A 26545-nucleotide genomic window follows, 5' to 3' on the forward strand; every position below is an offset into this window, starting at 1 on the left:
CTCCGCCTCTGAGGGGCGCTGAGGCTGTCGCGACATGGCGGCGCTGAGGCGACCGCGTCATGGCGGCGGCGCTGTGGAGGCGGTGTCATGGCGGCGGCGCCAGGGAGACCGCGTCATGGCGGCGGCGCTGAGGCGGCCGCGTAATGGCGGCCGCGGCGCGGAGGAGGCGGTGTTATGGCGGCGGCGCTGAGGCGGCCGCACGATGATGTCGCGATACACGCGGAAGCCGCTGCCCCACAGCGCTCTGGAGTCGTGAGTGGCCGCCGCCAGGCAGGGTCCCCGCGGATGGCTGGGGGTGGCGGGGCCGTAGCTGGGGCTGGGGAGAGGGGCTGGGGCCAGCCCTAAGGGGTGGCGGGGACGGGCAGCAGCCCTGTGAGGCGTTTGTACCCGTCGCGGGCAACGTATGTAGTCGCCGACATACGATGCGGAACGTGGTTAAATCTCGAGTTCAATGTTTTTGCGCCGAAAGTGAGCTGAGGGGAGGGCTCCTTCGCTTACAGCTCCCTCAGCCGATGCTCGGGATACCTCTGTTGGCTCTCCTCCTGCTGCTGGGACTTTGCCCATCTCTCTTTCCAGGCACCTAAACTTCATCAAAGCAATAAGCTAGCAAATAACTGCTCCTAATTTGCTGAGTTTGGAGGCCACGCTTGTTCTGCCTGATCACAAGTCCCCTTTGGGGACAACAACATGATAGCTGCTTATAGAGAGCTGCATCGGGATTCATGACAGAGCTTTACGTTTAAAGGAAGACACTGATTTTTTTAGGCAAATACCTTTTAACTCTGTGTTTACCCTAGAGTTAGTTTTGGTATTTTAAAAATAAAGCCTTGGTAACCTGAATTACCCTAATAATAAGAAATGATTCAGGTATGCAAATCAGTGCATTCCTCAGTAAGCAGAAAGCCATGTAAAACTTGGGAGCCGTGTAGATATTTATTCTTGTCAGTAACATCAAGTTCTGCTCTTTCTTTTAGACAAGGACTTACAAAACGTGCCTTGCGGCATCATCCGCTGCCAGATGCACAAGATGAGGGGCACCCAGCCACACCCACATTGGAAAACTACGGAGAGATCTCAAGGTATTTGTCACACCAGAAAACGGATCTTTGTCTGGAGACCATGGAAAAAACAATACCCTTTGTGTCGAGCTATATTTACAAAAGTAATACATTTGGTACTCCTAGGCTTTACCTCAGCACTGTAGCATTTCAGAACGTGTCCTTTCCATTTTGGACATCATAATAAGTGTGTAGCTGTGTTTTGTTCCCATCTCATAAATAGCCAGGGTCATGTAATTTTATGACAGAAGCAAGTGGAAAAAAGTGAAAAATAATTCCTGAGCAGTGTAGAATTGGAACTAGAAATAGTATTCAACTTAACTACAATAGATTGGAGAAAATTGATGTTCTCCTTGACCCCTAGATGTCCTACATCATTGAGGTTGTTAGGAGTTAGCATTAATACACTTGCTTGTGTACTATGGCTTCTGCTTAAATGCCTCTAAAGTAAACATTAACCCAATGAAAACTCTCGTAGAGAAGGATTTCTAAGAACTATTTTGATTTTTTTTTTTTTTTTTGTACAGAATGAAAAGGCTGTTTAACTGCTTTTTTGTCATTGTGGTGTTATTGCTTTTTCTTTCTTTTTTTTTTTTTTTTTTTGCCTCAATGTGTACATTTCAGTGAGTCTGAAATCTCGAAGGAATCAGATTACCCTCCTGTTACTCCGACCGATCGTGGGAATTCATGGTCTGCTAGTCCGAGTTATGCAGAAACCTCCACTGAAGACAGCTCGATCTTGTCTTGGGGCTATGATGTGAGTAGAACATAATCATGCAAACCAAATCTACCACCATGAGTAAAAAGGTATTTGAAATATGATTGTAAATATATTTCACAATAAAAACAAGGATCAGGTCTATAAATAGATTTAAAACATCCTGTTGACTTTCCCCTTCCATATTATCAGATCAAAACTAGGTTCATGTTATTCAGTTAATATTCTACATTACCAATCTAATAGAGGAATGCAAATTATAATAATTATTCAAGACAGTCGTGTAAGAACTCCATTGTTAGAAAGCTGTACAAATCAAGAGACGGGCAAAATGGCCTGGAAATACAAATCGCTTAGTGCATAAATGTATATATACAACATAACAAATGCTGTTATTGTGGAATCCAAAACATAAGTGGATGACTTGCAGATACTTGGTGTGAGTTTACCAAACTTCATTTTGTTGAAAACTTCTGGAACCTTGTATGCTTCTTAAAATAGAGTAAGCCTCTAAGAGGTTATTTTTGCAATTTTTTTTTTTTTTTTTTTTTTTAATTCCCCATCTGCCGAAACAAAGCATGCCATTGCCTTCTGTTAGATGGAGATGGGACTGTTTAGATTTCAATTACTCAGGAACCAACCCCATTTTCTAGCTACATGAGAACAAGTGAGGTTCTGAGCATCCTTCACTTCCCCAGTGTTTCAGACCAGTCTGCATTGTGTTTTGTTTTATTGTTTTCTGTGGTCATTATGAACAAGAAATTTTCCATTTCATTAAAATGTTGCAGAGAATTATCCTTCCTGTTTGGGTTTATATTATGTAAATTACTATGTTTTTAATATAATAATATAGACATTTCAAAACATTTTAATAGCTTTTGTGTCACTGTAAGCTTATTATGTGGCTGCCATGAGTCCTAACAGCAGCCTGCCTTATATCTAGGGGTAAGATTATTTAATGTCTTTCTGTATAAACCAGACTTGCTAAGCTTTAAACAAACAGATGTCTTTTTCAACATTAAAAAAAAAGTGAATAGCATTTGGAAGATTTAACAAGTCTTTATTGGATAACTTTCCTTTCTAGGAATTTGATAAAGCTGCCACGCAACGAGTTCAGCAGATGTTCAGACAAATTGATGAGCTGCTCTATGAACAGAAAGAAAGTGTACATGTTGAGGGACTGCAGGAAGAATGCCAGCAGTGGACATCCAACTTTCCTCATCTCAGGTATTTTATTAATAGGCTAATGTCATTACTGTCCTGGATTTATAATGGGGTAGGGCTGGTAACAACTGCTTTTAAAACAACAGTAACAGCAGGGTGGTTTTATGCAATTATATAGTACATAGGGATAAAAAGGTCACTCTGTTACTATGCCTGCCATTGTCATTAATAAACAGTACTATCTTAATTTGGTTCCTTGCCAGAGGATTATTGCTACTTGCAACTGAGTTAACCTTAATATATCAAAATTTTCTTTGAAAAGATGTATGTTATAACTAAAACCCGGGAGCTTAAAAATAATTTAAAGTCCTACTACCTCACTCAGCCAGTCCTTATGGCTATCTGGAAGCTTCAATTTGAAATTTTCATTACATATTCTTGAATGGTTTTGTCCATATTCAAAAGTTTAACAATTAGCAGGGCCTGAAAAAACGAGCAAAATTTTCTTAATGGATTTAACAGACTCAAAGCAACCTGTAGTAGGAAAAACTAAAACCACACTTAACTATTCCTAAGAAAACTGCAGAGCTTCCCAGTAGAATTTTTAGGATTTTTTGCTGTGTGTTCTTACACACTGAAAGAATCTTACTTTCTGTGTTTTCTGATGTATTTATCCTTTGCTTTTGCCCTGGCAGGGTTGTGGGGAAGCAGATAGTAATCCCCACAGATGAAGGGTATGGATGGTATTCGAGTTCAGCTTCTGCCAGTTTAGGTTTATCCGATGTAAGCTCATTACAAGAAAAAGATTCTAATGAGTAAGTATCAGCAGTTGGTCCGGGCTTTACAAAGGTGGGAAGGTAATTTTTTTCTCTCAGTGCACAGCAGCCAATTGGCTTCTTAAACTGTGAGCAGTAAGTGAAGATTTAACTTTTCTTGTTAGGCTGAACTTTGAACGTAGCATACTTTATTTTCTTTTCCTTTTTAATTGAAAAAAGTACATTCAGAATAGCAAGACCATCTAGGTGTCCTTGTTGCTCACTGCAGGAAACCAGTCACTAAGCAGAAATACCTTTTGTTAGCTGACTTCTAAAAGGATATGTATATACTGTGTATTATATATGTACATGTTGTGGCTGGTTTTATTGTTAGTCATGTGCTAAATGTGTGCAGTACTTTAAAAATGCAAAATAGTACATTAGTGCTGCTTAATCTTTTAAAATGTTTTAGAGATTTTTAACTTAATTTTATTTTTTTCATTAGCTTTTATTGCTTTACTGAAGTTTCAGGTTCCTTAGCAAGAATTTAAAATATCCAAATCAAAAGAATTTTTACTGTAATGCATAAACTTGTTGGCTCTCCAATACCTGGCCTTACCTACCACATTGTCTCTCAGTCTCTTGGCTCACCAAATGCTGCTATCAGAAGTGGAATAACAACTTTTTTTCATTTCTGCTTTCTGAAAACTGTCGCCTGTGCAGATTTAGTGTTTTTGGCAAGAAGGTGCCTCTTTCTGTCAGTCCTGTTCACAAAAAGGCCGACCGTTCCAAATCTCCAACCTTGTGTTCTCCAGAGAGCGAAGAAGGTGAAGATGGAATAATTGTCTCTGAAGGTGTAATGGAGGAATATTTAGCATTTGACTGCAGAGATGTGTAAGTACTGAGCATAAGATCATACCAGTGTCCCAGAATTTTTGCTCTTAAGGCTTACATATTTGGTTTTGCTGTTGATTCGTAAAGTATTTGATGATATTTTTAATTATTGTTTTCCTCTTGAGAACTTTCAGAAGTCTGAGGTTGGCAGGGCACTGGGAATTTTCTTTATCCGTCTCCTAGAGCAATTTATTTTGCTATATTTTTAAAAAATTTACATAGTTTCTCATACTAGCTATTTTTATTCCTGGTTTAAATAGTTAATTCCATCATAACTAAGAACCTACTACACACTGGCATATTTAAAACTTGTTTAAATGCTTTTTATTTGTTCTACTAAGTCAAATTCGTTGTTGTTTGTCATGCACTAGCAGCATGCTTCTCTGCTTTCTACTGCGCTGTACAGATAAGCATTTTGGGTGGGATTTTTTACCTTTACAGTTTTTCAGTGGTAATTTAAGAATCAGTGTGAATTTGATGCTTGCCAAGAAAAAAATACCACTAATTTTATCTTAAAAAGAAGGGATTAAGAGTGATGTAAAGACTAATTCTTTTTGCTACTTTATTCAGACGAACAATATGAACATATGGCCTGGGTAGGAACTCTGGATGTCAGCTGCTAACTACTTAATTGATTTTAATTAATAAAGCCTCTTAGCTGCGTGGACTGTGAAATTCAAACTGGTAGGTGTCATTCTTTGACCAGGCCAGAGAGACAATTATGCAGCAAACAATATTGCTGCCTTTATAAAATTTTGGTAAAATATATCTTCTTCTAGTGGTATCTCCTTTATTTCAAGGTCTGTAGCTTTTTGCTGTTAAGTACTAATTCAAGGAACAGATACAAAAGCCATAACAACTGTGCTTGCATCAGTATTTTTTCTTCATTCTAAAAATTTGGCAGATGATCATAAAACTTTTTCAAGCAGTTGTCTTCTAGGTTTTAAACTTCAAAATACCTCTTGCAATTGTGGAGGAGTCTTTGGCCAAGGTCCATTGCAGCTGTGAATTAACTGTTTTTGTTTCCTTTTTTTCCTCTTTCTGATTATGTCTAATTGTCTACAACTGAATTAAACCCTTGCCCTGAGCACCTCCTGGATGTTAAAGCAGTAGGCTGAGAGTGGTATTAGATAGTCAGGAGTAGTAATATTCCTCTTGTCTTCAGAGTTCTGTAGTGATATGGAACCTAACAATGGGATGAACAAATACGACTGTAACTGCTAACATTCATTTTTAAATGGGACTTTTATCTCCTTTGTAAATTATTTATTATTCATCAAGTATTTTATAAAATGATATTATCAAATATCATTTTTAGTCAGTCTGTATGGAGAAACCAAGGCATTCAGTTGATAAGGCAATTGTCTCAGTCATTTCTCATTTAGGTCAGTGGTGGATTCTGGAAGATATGAGAGTGCCAGTAAGTATTCCAGAAATACTGGAAAAAATTGCTTTTTCAAGTCATTTGATGTTACTGTTCATTGTTCTGGTGGCTCTCAGAAAACAATATTATGTGCTACATATGAAATTTCTCCTGAAGTAATGTCTTCAACCTATTTGGCCAGCTGCCTTGACCTATTTCAATTTTAGAGGAAACAGCAGAAATACAGCCTTAGCTAATGTGTTAATCCTATTAGATAATTGCAACAAAATTGCAGGAGATATATGCAATTTTATATATATGTATATATATATATATATATATGTATATATATATATATATATATACATACAATAAGGAGATAATATACCGTGTTTATGGTACGTATAAAGCTCACGTTTTTACAGGGAGGAGGAATTGCATGAGAGGAAAATGGGACTCTGCTCTGACAGACGGAAACTAGGGTTTCCTCCTATCTCTCCGTATTCCTGCATGAAGGATTCTGTGCTCACATTTGTGTTTGATGATGTGTGGAGTGAAGTCCTAGGCTGCATGGAAGAGTTAATCCGCAGACACTGGGAAGGATCAGCCTCTGGTAAGGATCACAGTTAAACTGACGATAGAAAAGGGGATTTCAGTTACTCAGTTTTGCAAGGATTTAACGGGAGAAAGATGCATTTGGGAAGCAGCTCTTCAGGGTAAAAAAGGTTGTTCACTTTGCTAGCAGTGTGAGACATGCTATCAGAAGATTTCACAGAGTTTTGTGTTTAAGAGGACTCCTCTTTAAAACAAACAAAAAAAGATTTACAGTACTGTGCACAGTACAACAGCAATAGTTTGTATTGACAGGGATTCTCTTCGGGTTTGCACAGATGATGAGAAAAACATCATAACAGTAGAAACAATCCGACCAGGTTCTGGAAGCCCTTTGCAGTTTGATCCTCCGCCAGTGTCGTTGCCTCGCGTGCCACAAACTAAAATGCCCTCAGGGACATCAAATCTGGTAAGTATTTTAAGTATTTTTAGCCAGCCAGTTTGCGTATAGATGAATCAATACAATACTACCTTGAGCAAAGATGCAAGTATGGCAGGGGACTGTTCAGATATACAACTAGTTTGGATTTTGCATGGATGCTGACTGTCCTTCCTAACCACTTAAGTTCTGCTACTCCTCAATTGCAAATTTGAATTCCTATTTTTCTCTTTAAAACTTAGTATTTTATATACATATTGGACTACCATGTGGTGACTGCTCATTAATGATGCGGTTGTTTCTACATCTAACAGAGTTCGAACTAAACTGTGAGATATAAGATTGTGTGAGAGCCCATTCTCACTAGCTTATTCATTGTTAATTGATGAAGGAATAAAGAACAAATCCCCACAAAGTTGTAAGACGGTTGTTTATTTTCCCCCCAGACACTGAATTTGACTGTGTGTGGTCTGCTTTAGATTATATGCTCCTAGAGTGGTGAGCACCAAAGCATTATCTCTGTTCATTCCATTTTAATTCAACTCTTTCCTTTTTACTTCTTGTTTATTTCTTCCCTGTGTCTTCCTCCCATTTCTGTTACTGTACATGTAGTGCCCCAAAACCAGATGTGGCCGTAAAACCAAAAAGAGAAGAAAACCACAAGTACGTATGCTGGAGCGATGGAAGCTCTGCTATTTTCTGTGTGCTATTGCTATGGTGGGTGGAATTTGATGTTTTTCCAGATCAGTCTGTATTCCAGGAGAGGAGTTTCCAGTTCTGTTCTTGACATAAAATAAATGTCAAAATATATTGAAAAAAATAGTTTTGTAAAACTCCTGATTATAACCATTGTTGGAAGACTGTGTCATGAAAATGAGAGGCTCAGCTGGAAAATATTAAATATGACAGCATGGTATGATACATTTGCTAAGCACTACAGTTTGTAGGAAAAATGTAATACTAAGATGCCCATCCTAGATGGCAGAAATAAAACAACTGAGTATTTATCTCAGTGTCCTGAAAGAAATGGGTTTCTTTCCTTCAAAATGATTAGCAAACTGTATAAATATGGGCGTATGTCATTACCAAACAGTAATTCATTACTGTTCATTCAAACAATATGTATATATATAATTTTTTTAATTTTCCAGGTAAATCTCTCTCAAAGCTCAAGTAGCGGCTCTCAACGTAATCTAAATGGCTTGATAGTGATCCATGGGATCCAGTTACAGCAAAGGAATCTGCCTATAATGGAGAAAACACTGTAAGAGCTATAGATTTAGTCTGTTGTTAAGTAGAGCACTCCCACAGAGAGAGGGATTCAACCCAAAAGAGCATGAGATCATTTGCTATACCAGAGAAAGTAATTCTCAATTATTTTCTTTTTGCTAATATACTTGTCCTATATGAAATGGTATACTTCTGGTAGAGATTTTCTCTATAATTGCTACTGATTTATCTCTTTAGTGAACAGCTGCAGCACTGACATCCCAAAAAGAGATGAAGCTCAGAATGATCTGTTCATTTCCTAGAGGTGGAATTCCATGAGATCTAGGCTATGGGTGTGAAAACTCTTGCAATGTTTCTTAGTATAGAAGCTATAATTAGTCATAGAATATATATGACAACTTCAATCAAAAAAGATCATAATTCAGTTTTTTAAAAAAGTGTATTTATATGTAATAGGCTTTTTTTTCTTCTTTTCCACTCCCTATCCATTTGAGCCATAAATTTTATATGGTTATGTGACAAAAACAACAGCACATCATCTGTGTCCACATGTAACATCGGTAATGTCACATGCGGATGAGTACGGTGGAAGCAGGGTCATATTAACACTCTCTTTCTTTTGTTAGGGACCTGGATGACAAACGACCAGGCTCCACTTCCATCCTCCCAAACAGAACGTGGCCAAATCGTCCCCCTCTGGAGCTCAGTACATCATCTCTGTCAAGGTCCGCGAGAAGGCAGAACCCACCACCACGTACCTTGCATCCCATCAACATGAGCAACTCTCGTACTGGGACCCCGCGATCTGTGGACGATGTCTTCAGGGGAACTCGAATGTATGTTTCAAAACCAGTTTCTCTCAGCAAATTACCACGTTTAGAGAACCCAGCTTATTTAAAGAATATTCAGTTAAAGGGAAAGAATGTGAATTCCTTGATTTAATACAAACAAAAAATGTCTAGAATATATCCATTTTGTTTGGTATAAATGATCTTGACTGCATTTAGTTAATCACAGGGATTATATACTCTTAAATAAATATATGTGTATATGAGCAGCTCCTGTTTTCTAGGGTAGGTGTTCATCTTCAGTTGCTGGGCTGAAATTAGCATTAAGCAATACTTAGCCCTAAAGGTTATTAAAAAAGAGCAGATAATAATGCCACCTCTGGGAATGGGCAGTCACGATTCTGCCATTGCACAGCAGCTGCCCAAGAGAACACCTTTCTATATACACCTTCATCCTGCAGTACAGCCACACAGCATGCCCATTTGAACTGCAGACGATGAGCATTTTTACTACCAACTTGCTTTTATATATCCCCATCACCATGATTGTGATAGTTTCTGCTCGGCATTGATTTTCAGACTCGCTTTGCCTATCAGCTTAATATTAAACAGCCTACAAACTGTAAGTTGTTGTTAATAAATTAGATTTCTGCCAAACTTTACCCACTGAACTCCTTTTTTAAAATCTAGTCTCCAGTAGTCAGCCCTAACACGAGCATCTCACCGCAAAACTCTGCATGCATTGCTCTTAGTTGCAACATTTTTAGCTTAAACAAAGACAAACAAGCTGTCAATATTTTATGTTTCGCGATGTCAAACATAGCTTTGCTTTTCTTTTTCTTACTGGTGCGTTTCAGTCTGACTGCATACGAGCAGCTGACCTCACCCTCCCCGCTGCCACTGAGCCGAAATAATCTCCTACCACCCATCAGTACCACGGACGTGGCAGAGCGCGTGGGCACCGCAGGATCCCAGAGGCAAACGGTAATAGGCATAACTATTTAATTTTACTATTGGACACTCTGAAATTGTAGTTACTGCTGATCCAGTTACCAAACCCCAGAGGTCCAGTTCGTTCGTTGTCTCGTGACAGCAGCTGTAATACATGCACTAAAATCCTGCATCAGATTTGGCCAGCATCATCCTCCAGAGGTGAATGCAGTAACCAGTAAATGCCACAATTTTCTTCCCATAAGTAGGAGTAGGATAACTGACTTGGAAAATTAACTTCAGTTCCTAGGGTACTTAATTTAAATGCACTGCTGCAATATGAAGTCATCGTAACTTTATCATCCTTCAATGCAGAAATCTCGGGGGAACTCCAGTCGAGCTCAGAGTGTAACGACCCATGAAGATAACCACCAGCAGCTACACGAGAGGCTTTTCTTACCTGATCATTTCTCCAGGCCTAAAACAACCAACGTGTTCTTGGTAAAGCATGGCAAATGATACCAAATCACTCTTGTTTACTGAACCAGGTGCTTTGACACTTAACAGAGATAAACGTTATTTGAGAACCAAATATCACAGGTGACTGGTGCCATCAAGTTTGTCATGGGGTTAGAAACCCACAGGTTAGCAAAAACATCATTGTTTGGAACTTAGAAGAGAGAGAGTCATTTTGGGGGGGGCATGGGTCCTACTGTACTGCTCCCAGCCAGCTCCTAACTACACCTATATGCAGCTGGTGGTGCTACTTTCTTCTTGAAGTATCTTAAAGACATTTGAGATGTTTCTGCAATAAGCTAAGCCTTACATTAGGTATAACATTCAATCTATCACCTGTACTGATACCCTAGCATCATCTTTGAAAGCTTTGTAAGAATGGTGGGGGTAAAAGAGGATGCTTTCAAACTTTATTACATAGACTTCAGGAAGTGCTTTCTACAGCTACACTCACAGATAAAAGAGTACAAAAGGACTTTTTATCTAAGCTTCCAAAGCTAAAATTTTAACAGCAGCTTTTAAATAGCTGATGGTTTAGTTTCTGCATAAAACTTCAATCCTTGACTTTAGTTACAAATGTTCAAACCTTCTAAAGATCTGCTTTGAAGGACAACAGTTTTTAGAAGTAGTAAGAGTCCCGCCTAAATGCTTGAGTGGTCATTCTAAGTGTTAGAAAACTGTATTTTCTACCCCTGAATTTGATTTAACCTTCCTTAAACATGTAAAAGCTCTACTTAAACCTTTAGAACATCTTGCAAATCAGGTATCTCAGGAAATAAGTACATTCAAGTAGTTTTCAGTTGTATTATATTATTGATGTTTGCGGGTTTTTTTCATGCAAGCGTAAGTAACTTGACCTGTCTTTACAGCCAGACCCCCAGCGTCGCCGTTCTTGCACTGTTATCGATCACAGTAATCAATCTTGGCCAAGCAGAGGATCAACAGATTCAGGTATGCCCATCAGTTATGGCATTTAATGAAATTGAGCAAGAGGTGGGCTTTTTGCATGGGCGCCCATTTCCTACATTGAGGAAGTTTTTCAAAGTTCAATTTTGCATTTTAACTTTTTGTTACACAAGTTAGCCCTCGTGCCCTAGAACAGCTTTTTGGAATGCCATCATTGTGTTGAGGGTAACGGGGTGAGAGCTACAAAGTCAGGTCTCACCTCTGCAGAACGGGGCATGAGATGCACTTCTGAAAAATAGTTTGTCAACGAGAGTTCTACTGGAGGTCTCAGATAAGAACAGCACGCTAAAAAGGTAGCATTAAAGCTGCAAAAGTTAATGGAAGCTACAAGGGGTAAGGTAGCAAGCACAAAAGTGATTATTAGAGGATGGGAGGGGTCCTTTAGCTTGATTAATAGCCAAATGGCCAACCACCACCAGTACAAGTGGTACAAGAGGCAGCCTGAGTTTAATAAAGGCACTAAACTGAAATAACTTGGTTTTAATCAAGGTAGGAGCGTTCACTATTAAAATGAGTATGTCCCCCCTCCCTGAATCAACATATTTAAATGCAAAATGAGTTTTATGATGGCTACATTGGCAAAAAAAAAAAAAAAATCACTAAAACTTTGTAGATTTGAATACTTCATAGAGATGAAGAAACGCAGCAGATCCCAGAAATGCAGCAATGATGAAAGCACAGACTTCGCCCTGTAGGAAGGACAGTCACATCTTCTAAAACTTACAATTTCCAGTTGATCATGTTGTTTGATATGCGATTACTTCCCTCTTAAGAAAGCCTCTCGCTAAAGGAAAGCAAAATACCTTGAAAGTTATTTGAATCTTTTTTGAAGCTACTGATTTACTGACGGATAGCTAGAATAAGAACCCAAAAAAAACATTTCATTTTAGCATTAAGATGATGAAGGAGCTGCATTTGGTACTTAGTTTTAATACCCTGTAGAAATCTTAAGGTTGTACATGATCTCTGTTTATCAGGTCTTCATCCGCATGGCTCTGTGAAAGCTCAAAGTCGAAGTGGATCAGTCACAAAAAACAAACATGGGTTCTAACGTGTCATGAAGAAGTATCCATCCATCCGTCCATCCATCTCCAGAAAGTCCCGAACCACCTCTCATTCTCAGCAACATCAGTGTTGTTTACAGAGAGTCTTCAAACACCCTTCTTAGGAATAATCTTATTTTTTATATAAATCTAAGAAGCAACTGCCAAAGATTAGAAGGGATATACTTGCACATTCCATTTTCTACCACTAGGAAAAGCTGTACTCCAGTGGACAGTGAAGCGTAACTCCTAGAAAATCTAGCAGATACTCTAAATCATTACTGTTTTCCCATTATTTATTACTGTTTTGTGACTGGTTCATGTTGTTACAGGCAGGTACTGCAGGACCTGCTGATATGTCCATCAGCTCTACAAAAGATAAATCAGGCCTTCTCTAGCAGTAGTAATTTAAGTTCTTAAAGCTATGTTTAAAGCTATATTTATATACTCGAAGCAATATTGTATTATCAAAAGCAAGCACTGCATGTGCTACTGCTTCTACGACTCAACTTAGACAAGTTATGAATTCTGTAGTACTTGGGGCAGATGCTAATGCTGTTGTGTAAAAATAAGGTAGCAAAACAGATGAAGAGAACTGACAGCTTTAGGGGTAGCATACCACCGAACCTTCCTGTGTTACATACTTATACCTCTTCCTCAGTGTCTGAAGAAGGTTTAAGGTGGGAAAAGGAATAGCTTTATGTAGGTCCAGACTGTATCCAAAGAAAGCATGCTGTCTTCCTGGCGAGGTGTTTTATGGTAAATCCACAGACACTAGGTCAGTCTCCTTTTCTAAAATAAACCTGCAGTTGTGTATTTCTGCACTCCGCCACAAAGCTCCACAGCCCACAGCTGCAACACTGTTTTTAGTAGACCTGCGCTGCACTGTGTGACAGACATGCTAGAGATACCAGCTCCTTGCCCTTGTGGCTCCAGGGAAAACAAAAACATGAAATGGAAACTTTTCAAAATAAATGAGTAGCTGAAGGTCTTACTCCCAAGCCAGACTACAAGAAAGTGTAAAGACAAGCTGAAGATAACCACTTGTGTATTTTAACAGCTAGGACAGTGCAAGAAAATGGTTGTTCCATTATAATCCCATTTAAAAGCACTTTTTCCACATTTCTTTATCATTAATATTTTCCAAATTACAATTCATAATGGAAAGAACTTGTCAGAAAGCTTTCTGAAGTGGCTCCCCTAATTCTCCACCATAAGCTATGCAGTCCAGCAAGTATTAGTTGCACCTGGAGAACAGCTGATTGATAGTTTTTGATCCGGATTCACGTTCTTCAGTCCAGTTTGTTCAAGAATGCTCTGATCGAAAAGAAAGCAAAGCAGAAGTGTGCAAACGTAAATAGGATAACTCCTTCCTTTGCATTTCCAGAGGAAAAAAAAAAGCCTTGATCTTGATCTAGATCTCTTTAAATGGATGCTAGAAAGTAGCCTGCAGTCACTAACCCCTTTCAAAAGTTTCTCTAACTGTTGAGGCTATCAGAAAACTGTGTAGTGTAGAATTCAGTTATCTCAGCTGGAGATAAGCATCCTGTTTGTACCAGTGCCATTCCTCAGGGACTTGTTTTTCAGTAGCCCTAGTGCGTCGGTTACAAAAATACGTAAACTCGAACAGACTTCTAGTAATGTAGTATTTCATAGCTTAGGGGAGTCAGTAAGTTACAGAAGTGAAAGCAGTCTCTGGTAAGGTAACTTCTGATTTCTGTTCAAATGGCTGACACCAGAGACTTGTCCTGCGCTGTTAGATACCTGTTTTGTGTAGCAAAAGCTGTGTTCAAGGCCTGTGTGCTAAGCAACACAGCAATCTACTCAACTCAGAACCAGAATGTTTAAAGCAGCTAAGTAAATGGGAACAGGGTTCCCCTTCTACCTCCAGCTTCCCAAGGGAGCTCTGTTAACTTGTTTCTGAATTCTGTCACTGAAGTGATGAGGACCTTCAACTCAGAAGTAAGTGTTCACCTTGTGGCTCTTCAGCCTTTAAGAAATGATCCACAAAATAAAGCCAGCTTTATTCCTTTGAGCTACAGCAGGCTGAAGAGAGTTACCCTTCAACTTCATACCCCTCCATGATACATAAAGTGGTTTAAAAAGAGCTGAAATAAAAACCCTTCAAAATATTTGCATGCGTTCCAGGAGTACTTCACTTCTGAAGTAACAGCTGGTGAAAAACACTGCACACAAAGCCAGGAGGCATTAGTAACTAACCACCACCATCGTACAGTGCCTGGGGTGTGATGCCATTGAAATAACACACGCACCTCCTAGTTTTGGAGCTCCTTGTCGTGGGACATCACAAGCCCTAGAAATACACAGAACTGCCGTGTTCTGTCCTTTTAACTTTATTACATCAGCTCAGCGTGTTAGATGTTAGGAAAACTTCTGCAAAATCACTTACATACTTGTTGCAGCCTTATTTTCTTCTCAAGGTGTCTACTTACAGGCCACTGTCAACCACCAGCACAATTAACACTATAGCTGTAGATGCAGTAAAAGTGTACAGTATTCATTTGACTCAAAACCCTATGAAGAGTTAATGTAATCAGTTTGTTTTGAGCAATTACTTAGGAAACAGAGGGCTGGGGAAGCAAGATAGCACAAAATTCTGCAAAATCTTCATTTATTAAATCTGCAATTTTCAAAAGGATTCTTACAAAATCCCTGGAGTATCTGAAAAACACCTGATGAGGTGAAGTGCAAAGACCTTTAAAAGCTTCGCAAGGTTTGTTAGAAAAGAAACGCGTAAACAAAAAGAGAAGGTTTCTAAGTCAGAAGCCACAGGAACTGTTGCTGAGGACCCTGAAGGTGCAGGATGACGTTGTTTTCCCATCAGCAGCACTAATGGCCCCCTAATGTTTAGAGGGAACACGCTTCAACGCGACTTTAATAAACAGACAGGCATCCCAACCGTCTCATCGCTTCCTTGCTGTAACAAAACTATCAGCCAAGAATCTGATCTTAACTAAAAAGCACCGAAGAATTTTAAACAGCAGCACCAGAATGCTTTGTCATTCACGATGCATTCTGCGCCCTACTTCCCAGTCACAGCAAGTTGGTGCACATGCTCTGAAACAGCAGTCCAGAAAACCTCTGAAATTCTCCCAAATCCACATGGTCCCATACAAGATAATACCTCGCATTTCAGCCTACATAGTCCTTTATTTCTTCCCTTTCTTGGCTGCAGTCTTCTTTCCTCCCTTTTTAGGATTGTTCCCGTATTTTGCTTCCAGATGGGACAAGAAGTCATCCATTTCCTTTTTACGATCTTTATTTCTGCTCTGGGGGAGGGAAAAAAACACAAACGTTTTATTACTGCTCAATACAGATTGTTCTAATGAAGTTAGATAGCTACAAAAACCCCTGGAACATACTAAGCAGGGAATACAGGCTACAGAAGGTGTACTTCTGTTAAGCAAAAGCCTATTGTATCCTTTGGGCTCTACACCTGACTTCTGCAAGTATCAAAACAGAGGTAAATAAGGCCATAAAAATACACAACTTAAGGCTAGGAAAGGCAAAGCAATTTCTAGTTTAAACCCCAAACTCAAATACAATTTGAGGAATGGTTACATGTCAAATCCTAGGAATCCCACTGGACATGAAGAAAGGCAAAACTGGAAACCAAACCAAAACCTGAACAGAATGTTTCTTTCCTCATTCCCCAAAACGTCAAAGCAGAACAGTAATACTGATCAACTTTTGAAACCTTGTGGAATCCCCCAGAAAGAAAAAAAAAGCATTAACACTCCCTGTCTAACCACCTAAAAGTTAAGTATTTTGATTGTGTATACAGTAAAGATGAGCACATTAAAATAACTTGGTTAATTTTTAAAAAGATGCAGATAATAAAATCTATACCGTCCTCTTGCCTATTAAATGAAGTATGTAGTTAGCATTAGGTCACATTTTAACCTCAGGAAGCTAAGAAGAGTTGCAAAGATCCAAATTGTAGAGATGCTCAGGGAAAACACAGATATAAGCCAGTACCACAAGTATCTTCAACAGATGCTAAAAGCCTTACTTGAATCAGCGCTTTCAGGTCATCTTCTCCATCACCAAGGCCCAGTTCTTGTTTACACTCTTCTGCCTCTCTTGCTTCTTTTTCTGCCTGAAGTAGCAAATTAGCTTTTAGGAAAGTATTTTGCATGTTATTTGAGTACTTAAAATAGTTGCTGAACACTTGATTCTGCATCTGTATACAAACAGCCACAAGTAAACACAGTTTCCAAGTGAGGCCACAGATCAAAGAGCCTGTTCTGGTTCCCCGCTTGGGTAGAGCAGCGCAGGTTTTCAGGTTTTTTTTTTGCTGTTGCACAGAGCTGAACACGATGACATCCCCATCCCTGCCCCCCCTGTGCCCCTCTTTTTTTTGTCCTAGCAGCCATTACATGGTCTTTAAGTTGAAGGTTACTGTCACATGCACATAACATACTGTACAAAGTGTCAAAAAAAATAAAAATAATTAAAAAAAAAAAAAAACACAGTAGGTTGGAGAAGAGGTTCATTTATCCAGAGTGTTATTTCACATTTGCCAATAGGCAAGCGTATTATATTTCTCCCATGCACTCACCTGAACTCCAGCAACTTGCAGCTATATAAACAAATGCAGGGACATGCTAAACTCCAATAGGCCATAGTGAAAAATGCTGAAATAGGAGGAGAAAGTAACAGGCAACAGCCTGTCACTACTCAAAAACCTTTCACAGCAATTTGATTGAATTAGTGGAAAGAGTATTTTTGGAGAGGAGTTGGGAAACACAGGTGACTTGTGGTGGAGGTCAAAGATGCTGAGCAAGATCTGTAACTCAGCAATCCTGTGGCAAACATTTCTCTTAAAAAAGATTTCATTTATTTTCACCGGGAGAATAAATACTTACCATATACGGTGTTTCCTTGTGATTGGTACTTACCCGCCTTTTCCTTGCCATGGCTTTCTGCTTAGGCTCTTTGATGAAAGCTTTGTAGGACGGGACTTCTTTGCAGTCGATGGCTTTTTCTATGATCTTCCTTATCCTCGGTTCATCCGTGTAGTCCACACACAGCACAGACTCCATTATTTTATCCATGTCACCCTCAAAATCCACGTACGCTGCCTTGATATCTGCTAGCTCCTGCTCCGAATCCTTGTAGGTCTTCTCAAAATCCTCGATATCTTTCACGCTGATCTGCAGGAGAGAGGGGGGGGCATTCAGGAGACCCGCGGCTCGGTGGGGAACAACACGCGAAACCCAAGCAGCAAAGCGGCGTTTTGGGTTAAATCGCGAGGGGTGTTATGCTGGGGGGGGGGGGGCGGGCAGCGCGCTGACCTTCTTGAAGAGCAGCCGCCAGTACTCCTGCCAGTCCCGCTCGGCCCGCAGCGCCTCGCCCTCCTCGTCCACCCGGCCCTGCTCGTCGTACAGGGCGCGCTGCTCCGCGTCGCTCAGCACGGCGTAGGCCTTGCCCAGGATCTGCGGGGACAGCCGGGCAGCCGGTCAGTCAGTCGGTCGGTCAGGCAGTCAGTCTGTCCGTCAGGCAGCAGCACACCGCCCCGCGCTCACCTGGAACCGCCGCGTCGCCTCCTCCTTGTCGTCGGGCGGGACGCGGTCGGGGTGGACGCGCAGCGAGGCGCGGTGGTAGCCCCGCCGGATCTCCTCGGGCGAGGCCCCACGGCGGACGCCCAGGGCCCGGTACAGGTCGGCGGCGCCGAAGGCGGCCTCGCACTGCTCCAGCAGCCCCATCGCGCCGCCACCGCCGCCGCGCATGCGCCGGGCGGGAGGGCGGGAAGGCGGCGCTGAGGGGAAGGCGGGAAGCGGAGGGGGAGCGGCCGCGCTGAGGGGCGAGCTCCGAGCCCAAGGCGGAGGACGCCCCCTCCAGGCCCTCGCCGCCCCTCGGAGCTGCCCCGGGAGCTGCGGGTGACACAAACAGCGCTGTGAGCTCAGGGCGCGTTCGGTTCTGCCGCCCAGGGGAAAGCGACTCCTGGAAAAGCTCCTTTTCCTCCTATAAGCACCCATTCTCTCCAAGGCTTTCGCTCAGAGAGGCACGAGGAGAAATAAAAACCAAGCAGCTCTTCCAAAAGTCTGTATTTATTACATCCCAAACCCAAGTGGACATGTTTTCCTTGCAGGCTGTCCCAAATACCACACCAGGATAGCAAAGGTGTTTGCATCCCAACAAAGCCAGAGGAAAAAACCAAAAACACTCCAATATAGATCTGTTTATACAAAACTCATAAGGTCTTTAATTAAATGCAACGTAAGTGGTATACACAGACAGATACGTACAAAAAGGTCGATGCATAAAAGTTAGTATTTTACATATCTTGTGCCTTTTCTTGAAATGTTGAACATTTCCCTTCTCTACTAATACCACGGAGGGAATAAATTCTCTACCAATACCATGGAGGGAATTAAAAAACAGCAGTGTCTACTCAGATTTCAGCTCTTATTCACAGAAGATGGTAACGTTGTAGAATATTCTTGCTTTCATAAAAAAACCTTATAAAAGCTATTGGATATCTACCATTATAAGAGAGCTCTGCTAATGTCAGTGAGTACCACTATTCACAGCTTGATTAACCGATTACCGTTACACAACTCAGGTTACACCTGCAATGATTATTTCAGTCAGTTCCAAGAAACACCGAATTTTCTCTTACCTGATCACCTTCCTTTGCAACTTTTCCTTCCCAACTTCTCAGCGGGCCCTTTATGGGTTTTCCAAACTTAAGTGCTAATGCTGACTGCAGCATTAACACAGCAGGATAAAGACATGACAGCCAAAGGGGATGAAATATAAAATACTTAACTATTTTATTCTTCTGATTTTTTCAACTTTAATGTTGCCTTCTTTCCACGTAGTGGAGCTTTGGCTCGGTCAGCTTCCTGCGCAGTTTCAGCAGTCTTCTTTTTTGGCTGCTGTTCTTTGGAACGTATCAGATCTTGACGTCCAAGTTCAGCCATTTTTGCTTCCCAGGACTTCATTTCGTTTTCATACCGAACCTTATCATCCTCAGCAAGCTGCAGGTATGGCTGGAAGACAAGCACACCTCTGCAGTTGTGGAAGGGGCTGTGTCTGGCTAACTGCCATGTGTATCCCAGGCACCCACTTTCACCTCCAGAAGATTAAAAAAAAAAACAAACCACCGAACTTGAACAAAACCACAAAATCCCACCAATGAATTTTGGGGATGTGAACACATGGCAATTCCCAAAGAGGAAGTTTATTCGATGTTACTACTAAGGTGCTTTATTTTATTACTAATTTGAGAGAGCAGGCTTATGTAAGGAACAAGAATAGTTTTTTCTGCATCTTTTTTTTTCCCCCCCGCAGAAAGAATATGAACCTCACATATGTTCTAAGCACCCATTCAAAACAATCTGGAAGAAGGGCCTTCAAGAGAAAGGACAGACTGTACAGAATAATTCAAAAATGCAGAGATTTCTTACTGATATAGCACTCCTCCGTGTTTCATATACCCATCTGCAAATTTGCATTTCAAATACATTGTGAATACTGCCAGAAGACTATCCCCAACACAACCAAAGTTAATAAATTACATGCAAAAATCACTTTTACTACGCTGGCATTTACAAACATTATCAGAAAAAAAAATAAATCTAATTGTTGCAAATTATTCCACCTTCCTCCCTCGATCCCATTCACCTTCCTTTTTCAGGCATACGAAACTCCCAGCCTACCCCATTCATGTTTCATCAACATTGTGAAAGAAATGGTCACTACTGGAATAAAAGTAATGACTATCTTTTTCAAGACATGTAAATAAGATCTCAGAGTAGTTTCCTCTATATCATCTGTCAATATTATATTAGTATAACACTGGTTCATAATTGTCAGTGTTATATCTAACTCAAGGTTTTGTAACGATTTATTGACTAAAATTTGTCATTTTCCAGTTAGATCAGAGCCTCATGGAAAGCTGCAAACATACCTGTTTTTCAGAACTGGGCAGATTTTGCCACGTTTCAAATAAGTGCTTCAACTTTGCCTACAGGATATTAAATACACAATACATTAGTATTATTCTAACGCTAGACAGACCGCAGAGGGTTACAGATGAAAGCCAGGTATAAACCAATATAAAAAAGCAGGAACTCATGTAGGTTTAATATTACATATTCTTAACCTAGGTAAATACTAAATGGCATGGTTCGACAACTTGCTGGGCATCATCTCAGACACTTTTACAGATAGTAAACGCACAAAGTAGCTTAAGTTACTCAGCCTGCAGCAAAAGCAGGCAGACCAAACAGATTAATTGATTTACAATTGATTTTAGTCAAGCAAAATGTAGATATTGAAGTGTTGAACATTACTTTGAAAGCCACAGAATCCAAGACAGACTTTCTGAATATAATAGTATGTTAAGGCATTTATAAATATATATAAATATATATATACACACACACACACGCATGTTTGTTTGTTTTAAGAAGAAATGAAGAAATTTTACTGGCTTACCACAGGTGAAACTCCCACACTTTTTTGAAAGTTTTCTGACACAAAAATGTTAAAGCCACTACGAGGTCTTTTAGGTTTTCCAAGCACAGTCAATTCCTTTAAAAACAACAAGAAGAGTTAGTCAATCTACCCTGCATACGTTTTTCCAAACTAAACTTAGCACTTATATTCATATTTTGCACACACAAAATAATGAAGTTAAATTTTTAGTGATTTAATAATCACTAAGTAATCAGTAAACTGGACCATATATCAAGATGATTTGGTTATTTACATCACTTGTCACGTCTGATGATAAACTAAATTAAGAAAAGTTAAAATCTTTATTTTTCACAGATGTAAGAGGAAAAAACACCTTTGAGCTGACTCTTACTTCAGCAAAGTCATCTAGAAACCAAAGATTGTTACTAAATTCCACTCAGCAAGAAAGTCACGATGAGAGGTTTCCTATTATCTTCATACAGCTTTAGTTGCTGGTGTGAAATTCTGTATGCTTGCAGAGAGGAAGGCAGATTGCAAACGGTGGGAGGTGAGGTGGAACAGAATCAGCGGATTCCCAAGGAAAAAGAACTAGTTTCTGTGTCAGAGTGCTTTGTCTACATGGATCACAGCGAGGCAGCACAGCAGGTTAGGGGTGCATTGACACTTACCATTTTCTCCAGCCCTAACACACTCCCACTATAGCTGGGGTTCTACAAGTTACCACCTGCTTAGGTCTTAGGTATGGCACTTAAATTCCTTGTGGTGCAGGCATCATTTGGATTAAAACCTTCCTCTAAGTAGGGGTTCCTTTATACCACATTCATTTTACTTTTGTCAATTAGGGAAGCATCACGCAAGCAGCTTAATTCACAGAACTGAATAGGCAGTAAGTAAACCCTCCAACTGATTTTGCCACCGGGCAAAGCATAATACTGTACCTTTACAGATGGTTCTGTCTCTCAGGATTTATAAATAAACAGGCTACAAGGAAATCGGGAAGATGATCTGTATGAAGGACACGAACAGCCAGGCATGTACATAGGCCTAACTCTACACGCCAGCAGCAGCACAGATTGCAAAGAGGCAGAGCTGGGAGGAAGGCAGGAAGGCTGTTTCCTCACAGGGGCTGCCAACGAGCTAACGGATATAAACTCTTTGGGAAAAGCTATTTCTGGCTGTTTTCCCAAGGCAGGGAGGTGTTGCTGGTTCAAACGCCTTACTACCTGTTGTTCCTCAGGCAGATTTAGGAAGAGGAAGAAAAAAGCAGAGAGGCTAAATGGAAGTACAAATATATCCTGCTCATTCTGGTCTTCAAGCTCAGGAAAGCCACTAAAATTCCTGCTAACACCATCAGCAATTTATGTATTTATTTTTCAAGTAAATTCTAAGCATTTAACTCTTCTCTGTATACCCAACAGATTTCAGTTTCCTTGAGAGAACAGAAACCTAGAGTTGAAAATACTGACTCTCTTTTTCCTGAACGATCTTCTTTTCGCCAGTCGTTTCCTCCTTTCTTCTTTCAAAGCCGCAGCCTGGGCTGGAGTTAGCTGTGCTTTATATGCAGCCAACTTCTCTTCATATATTCGCCAGTCTGCCTTTCTTGCTTCCTCATAAACCTACAAGACAAACATACAACCATCAGCCTTACCCAGATGTTTTCATTCATCTAAGCGTGGTGCCTCAAAAGCTACTAGAAAATGGAAACAGCCATCTGAAACATTCATCCCGACACAGCCCAATCTCCGTATCAATGCAACATTAAAAATCAAATACAAGCACCTACAGCGAGGTAAGAAGGGTACTTCTGTAAAAACTTAAATTCCTGCTGAGTTTCAGTAATCAGCACTGTCTGGTATTCCTCTTCTGTAGCAATCCCTTCTAACTCCTCCCTGCCACCTCCTTGCTTTCTCAGATCCCTGCACGTGATCATTACACGAGCTAACGCTTCTAACCTGCTAATAAAAAAAAAAGTAGCTAAGATTTTTAGACTGAAGTATCAGATCTGTTTGATTAGCGGAATGGATTGAGAAGAACCCAGATTTAAAAGCTGGCTCCACCCCGTGAATTACCTTAGTTAATCTGATAACAAGGCAGCTGACAGATCTTCAGATGCAGCTCTATGCAATAATAATTTTCCATGCAAGAAGGAAAAGCTGCAGCTCAGCTGAAACAATTGCTCTTTAACTACGCCCCACTGCAGCACACCAATGCTTTGGTTGCCAAACACGTTTCTAGAACCACCAGTGCTGGGTACAGAAGCATCATAAAGTCACGGTCTCAGTACTACAGCACCAAGTGGGGCTGAGCCAGGCTACCAAGCGTACATGTAGATCTGAAAAGGCACCATCCCCTTCTCCATTTCAGACATACAAACAAAAAGACACGCGTTACACTAAGGCACACAGAGACAGAAGTCCAGAAAGGACCTAAGAGCACTAAAATGCTAGGGTATAAGAGCACTCAAATACTACTAACAAAAGGTATCGCTTGTTTAGGCAGAAAAGGAACTAACTGCCATCAATTCCTGACTGGAACTCATTGCTAACTTCGATCAAGGAAGAACACCCGTTAATTTCCTATAACTGGCACTTACTGTAGTGATTAGCAACTGTATTTGTAGAGTTCTTTTACACTATCCCTTGCAATTGTCACTCTTAACTTGGCTACCTAGAACAAAAAATAAATCAACTAAATAAGACTCAAAGGAAGTTACCTGACAATCAGGTCTCTGATTAGCATCAGATCAGGTAAAAGAGGTCGGTCCTTTCATCAACATTTAGTTCAAGTCTCTCCTAACTTACGCGCCGAACAAGTAGAATTTTACAATTCTTTCATTATTGTATATGCATGCACCCATGTATAATTATGGTTCATAAAACAAGATACAAACTTACCTGCTTCTGTGATGCTGGCAACTCCCTCCAATCACCTGCCAACTTTTTAACCAGCTCCGTATTACTCAGCTCTGTGTATTAAAATGAGGAAGCAAGAAAGTCAAGATCAATGCTGTATTTTCTGTAAGCTTCTTCAGTTTTCCTGAAGCAGGCTGTCACTACTATCTTTCTCCTGTACAAATGTATTTTCCTCCTTTCATAACAGTAACTACTTTGGCATGGCAGGTGAGGCAAACTAATTAGGGTGAGTGGAGGAGGGTTCCCACTTACGTTTCACACTGCAACAAAACGTACAGTTGCAAACTGAAGTAGCATTTCAGCTCTAAAACAGTTTATTTCTTTGGCTGTATCCTTTTCTTTACAACACAAGATGACCTGAAATGGGAGCAGGACTGGGGGGTAGAGACCAAAAGTAAAATTTGTAGTTCCCACCTTTTGGCAGAAGAGCCTGCTGGATTCTTTAAAGCAAGTATAAAGTGATCTCAACAACCTCGTAAAACAAACTTAATTAACCTTTATTAGAATAAAGCCCTTTAGCTACAGTATTTTTCTTTAACCTTACTTCTGCTGAATGTCATCTTTCTCCCACAAACAAAATCGCAGTGACTTGAGATCGTTTTGTTCTTTAGCCATCAACTCATTCAATGAGCTTTCCAGTTAGATGTGAATTTGAGGTGGGCACAAAACGAAAATAAGTGTTTCTTTTCCTGAAAAATCCTTTCCAGGATTTCCCTCTGATTCTTTAGAAAAAAAAAAAAAGGGGGAAATCTCCTCTGCCCCACCTCAAACGTAAAGTTCAGTCATCTCAACGAGGCAGAAGCACAACGAAGCTGTTGAACGCAAGCTGACTTAGCTCATAGAATCGTTAAGGTTGGGGAAAAACCCTCCAAGCTCATCTGGCCCAGCCGCCCCCACCACCAATATCACCCACTGACCACGTCCCCAGGCACCAGGTCCAACCTCTCCCTCAGCACCCCCAGGGGCGGTGACTCCCCCACCTCCCTGGGCAACCCGTCCCAACGCCTGACTGCTCTTTCTGAGCAGAAACGGCTCCTCATTTCCAGCCTGAAGCTCCCCTGGCGCAACCTGAGGCCCCCCGCCCCGCCGTACCTGGGTGCTGGCGGCGCAGCGGGCCCTGCCGCTCTCCGACGAAGCGGAAATAGGCCGTGAGCGGCCGCTTCGGGCGCTCCGCCGAGCTCAGCCGCCGGGACAGGCCCCCCTCGGCCGCGCAGGTGGCGCCGCAGGCCCTGCTGGCAACGGAGCGGCGGTTAACGCTCAGCGCCCAGCCGTTAACGGCCAGCGCCGAGCCGTTAACAGCCGCCGAGCCCCTCCCGGCCCCTCCCTGCCCCCGCCGCACCTGAGGAGCCGCCCGGGGCCCGCCGCCAGCCCCGCGGCCCGGCCCAGCGCCGCCAGCGCCGCCGCCATGGCTCGGCCCGCGCGGGGCACCACGGGACGACGGCGCCGCCGTCAGGGGCGGGGGGCGGGGCTTCAGGGAAGCTCCGCCTCCCCGCGCGCGCCCGTCGCCAAGGTGACCTCGCCGCGATGCCACGCCCCCTCGGGTGAGGCCACGCCCCTGGCGGTGCCTGGGGAGGAGGGAAGGGAAAGGGGAGAGGGGAGAGGGAGCGCCTCGGGCTGCAGGCAGGGGCAGAGGGGTGCAGGGAGGGGGGAGGATGGGTAAAACGAGCCCGGAGAGCCAAAGGAAGGAAGACTTCAAACACGGTGTATTTTGTCACACACTGCATTTGGAAAATGAGCTGGAGACAGAAATCAGAGGCGCTCGGCTTGCTGATCTCGCAGGGTGATGGGAAGCTGCTCACACAGGAGGACCGGCTGCAGTACAACCCGCTCCAAACAGCCCCCAGCTTTACAGTCTGCACAGCGGAGGACAGGGAGTGGCAAGATGCACGTCAAACTTCCATATGGCTCAGGAGAGGTACTTAGAACATTTAGATCACTTCTACAGGCGTATTTCTACTCAGCTAACAGAAATAAAAGCTCTTCAACCATCACAGTGTGCTCCAAGGTTTCAACCACCACGTCTGCCAGTCTAGAGCACGTGTACCAAAACACTCATTTTAATAACAAACCGAAACATTTCTTCAGTTTACAGTCTGAAGTGAACAGATATTTTAAAAACTAACAGAGCCACCCTCCACCAAACTTCCATTTCAGAACTCATTGATATGTCAGATAAAATCAGCGCTGAAGTGACATTTACCTGCATGAGACCAACTTACGCCATTAGGGCCAGTGCATGCTTTCCCTCCCCCACCCCAAATTCCAGTTTAGCATTCATTACAAACACATAAAAACCATTTTTGTTGTCTTACAGAGCTATTTTATGATGACAACTTTCCCAACTGCAAGTCACTTTTGCTTCATCTGTAAGGCACAGAGAAAAAAAACAAGTCACGTTTCTGCTGTCAGATACTTGAGAAGAATTTACAGCAGGCCCTTGGAGCTGTTCTGGTTTTCATCTAGTTTCGAAGGAAGGATCACCCCTCGCCAGCACCACTGTTACTCGAGTGTGCATGCACAAAACCAGTTAATGTGTTAAGTTAGCTTCAAGTGTGAGAAGTTTACCATGACATTCTGGTATTGCAAACAGGCCCCCTTAACTGGCACATCTGATGTTCAAGCATCTGTGGTATTTCCTCCATACATTAAAATGCAGGTAGTAGGTGATTAAACAGGTTGAAATCCTACATAAAGCAGTGGGCATAACATGCTAAGGAAATTAGGCTTAATCTTGCATAAAAGTTAATTGCAACACAGATCTAAATA

The 26545-nt window shown here is 41.5% G+C and overlaps 3 protein-coding genes across 5 annotated transcripts; 1 reads left to right on the forward strand and 2 right to left on the reverse strand.

Moving 5' to 3' along the window:
- Positions 1-124: 124 nt before the first annotated feature.
- FAM149B1 (family with sequence similarity 149 member B1) lies at positions 125-15335 on the forward strand. 3 transcript variants are annotated; one of them, XR_004253477.1, is made up of 16 exons: positions 126-252; positions 975-1079; positions 1683-1815; positions 2861-3003; positions 3636-3755; positions 4419-4589; positions 6378-6565; positions 6843-6973; positions 7556-7606; positions 8095-8207; positions 8800-9009; positions 9819-9945; positions 10267-10392; positions 11277-11358; positions 12351-14098; positions 14158-15335. XR_004253477.1 is itself a non-coding variant. In XM_032191111.1 (15 exons), exons 1-15 carry the CDS (start codon positions 203-205, stop codon positions 12422-12424), a joined length of 1824 nt encoding a protein of 607 aa, XP_032047002.1. In that variant the 5' UTR covers positions 126-202; the 3' UTR covers positions 12425-15335. The 3 variants fall into 3 exon arrangements, 2 of the variants coding, with proteins under 2 accessions (XP_032047003.1, XP_032047002.1); XM_032191111.1 differs by having other exon boundaries at positions 12351-15335; XM_032191112.1 differs by lacking the exon at positions 7556-7606 and having other exon boundaries at positions 125-252; positions 12351-15335.
- A 69-nt stretch (positions 15336-15404) lies between these two features.
- On the reverse strand, positions 15405-18145 carry DNAJC9 (DnaJ heat shock protein family (Hsp40) member C9). The gene is made up of 5 exons (XM_032191113.1): positions 17966-18145; positions 17735-17875; positions 17339-17593; positions 16450-16536; positions 15405-15706 (listed from the first exon to the last, which is right to left on the reverse strand). The coding sequence occupies exons 1-5, from the start codon at positions 18143-18145 to the stop codon at positions 15587-15589; spliced, it is 783 nt and encodes a 260-aa protein (XP_032047004.1). The 3' UTR covers positions 15405-15586.
- Positions 18146-18617: 472 nt separating this feature from the next.
- On the reverse strand, positions 18618-25186 carry TFAM (transcription factor A, mitochondrial). Its single transcript, XM_032191659.1, has 7 exons — positions 25119-25186; positions 24872-25008; positions 23762-23832; positions 22334-22483; positions 20886-20981; positions 20356-20412; positions 18618-19435 (listed from the first exon to the last, which is right to left on the reverse strand). The coding sequence occupies exons 1-7, from the start codon at positions 25184-25186 to the stop codon at positions 19217-19219; spliced, it is 798 nt and encodes a 265-aa protein (XP_032047550.1). The 3' UTR covers positions 18618-19216.
- Positions 25187-26545: the final 1359 nt, after the last annotated feature.

Source organism: Aythya fuligula, chromosome 7 (genome assembly GCF_009819795.1).
Source record: "Aythya fuligula isolate bAytFul2 chromosome 7, bAytFul2.pri, whole genome shotgun sequence".
NCBI classification, from domain to species: Eukaryota; Metazoa; Chordata; class Aves; order Anseriformes; family Anatidae; genus Aythya; species Aythya fuligula.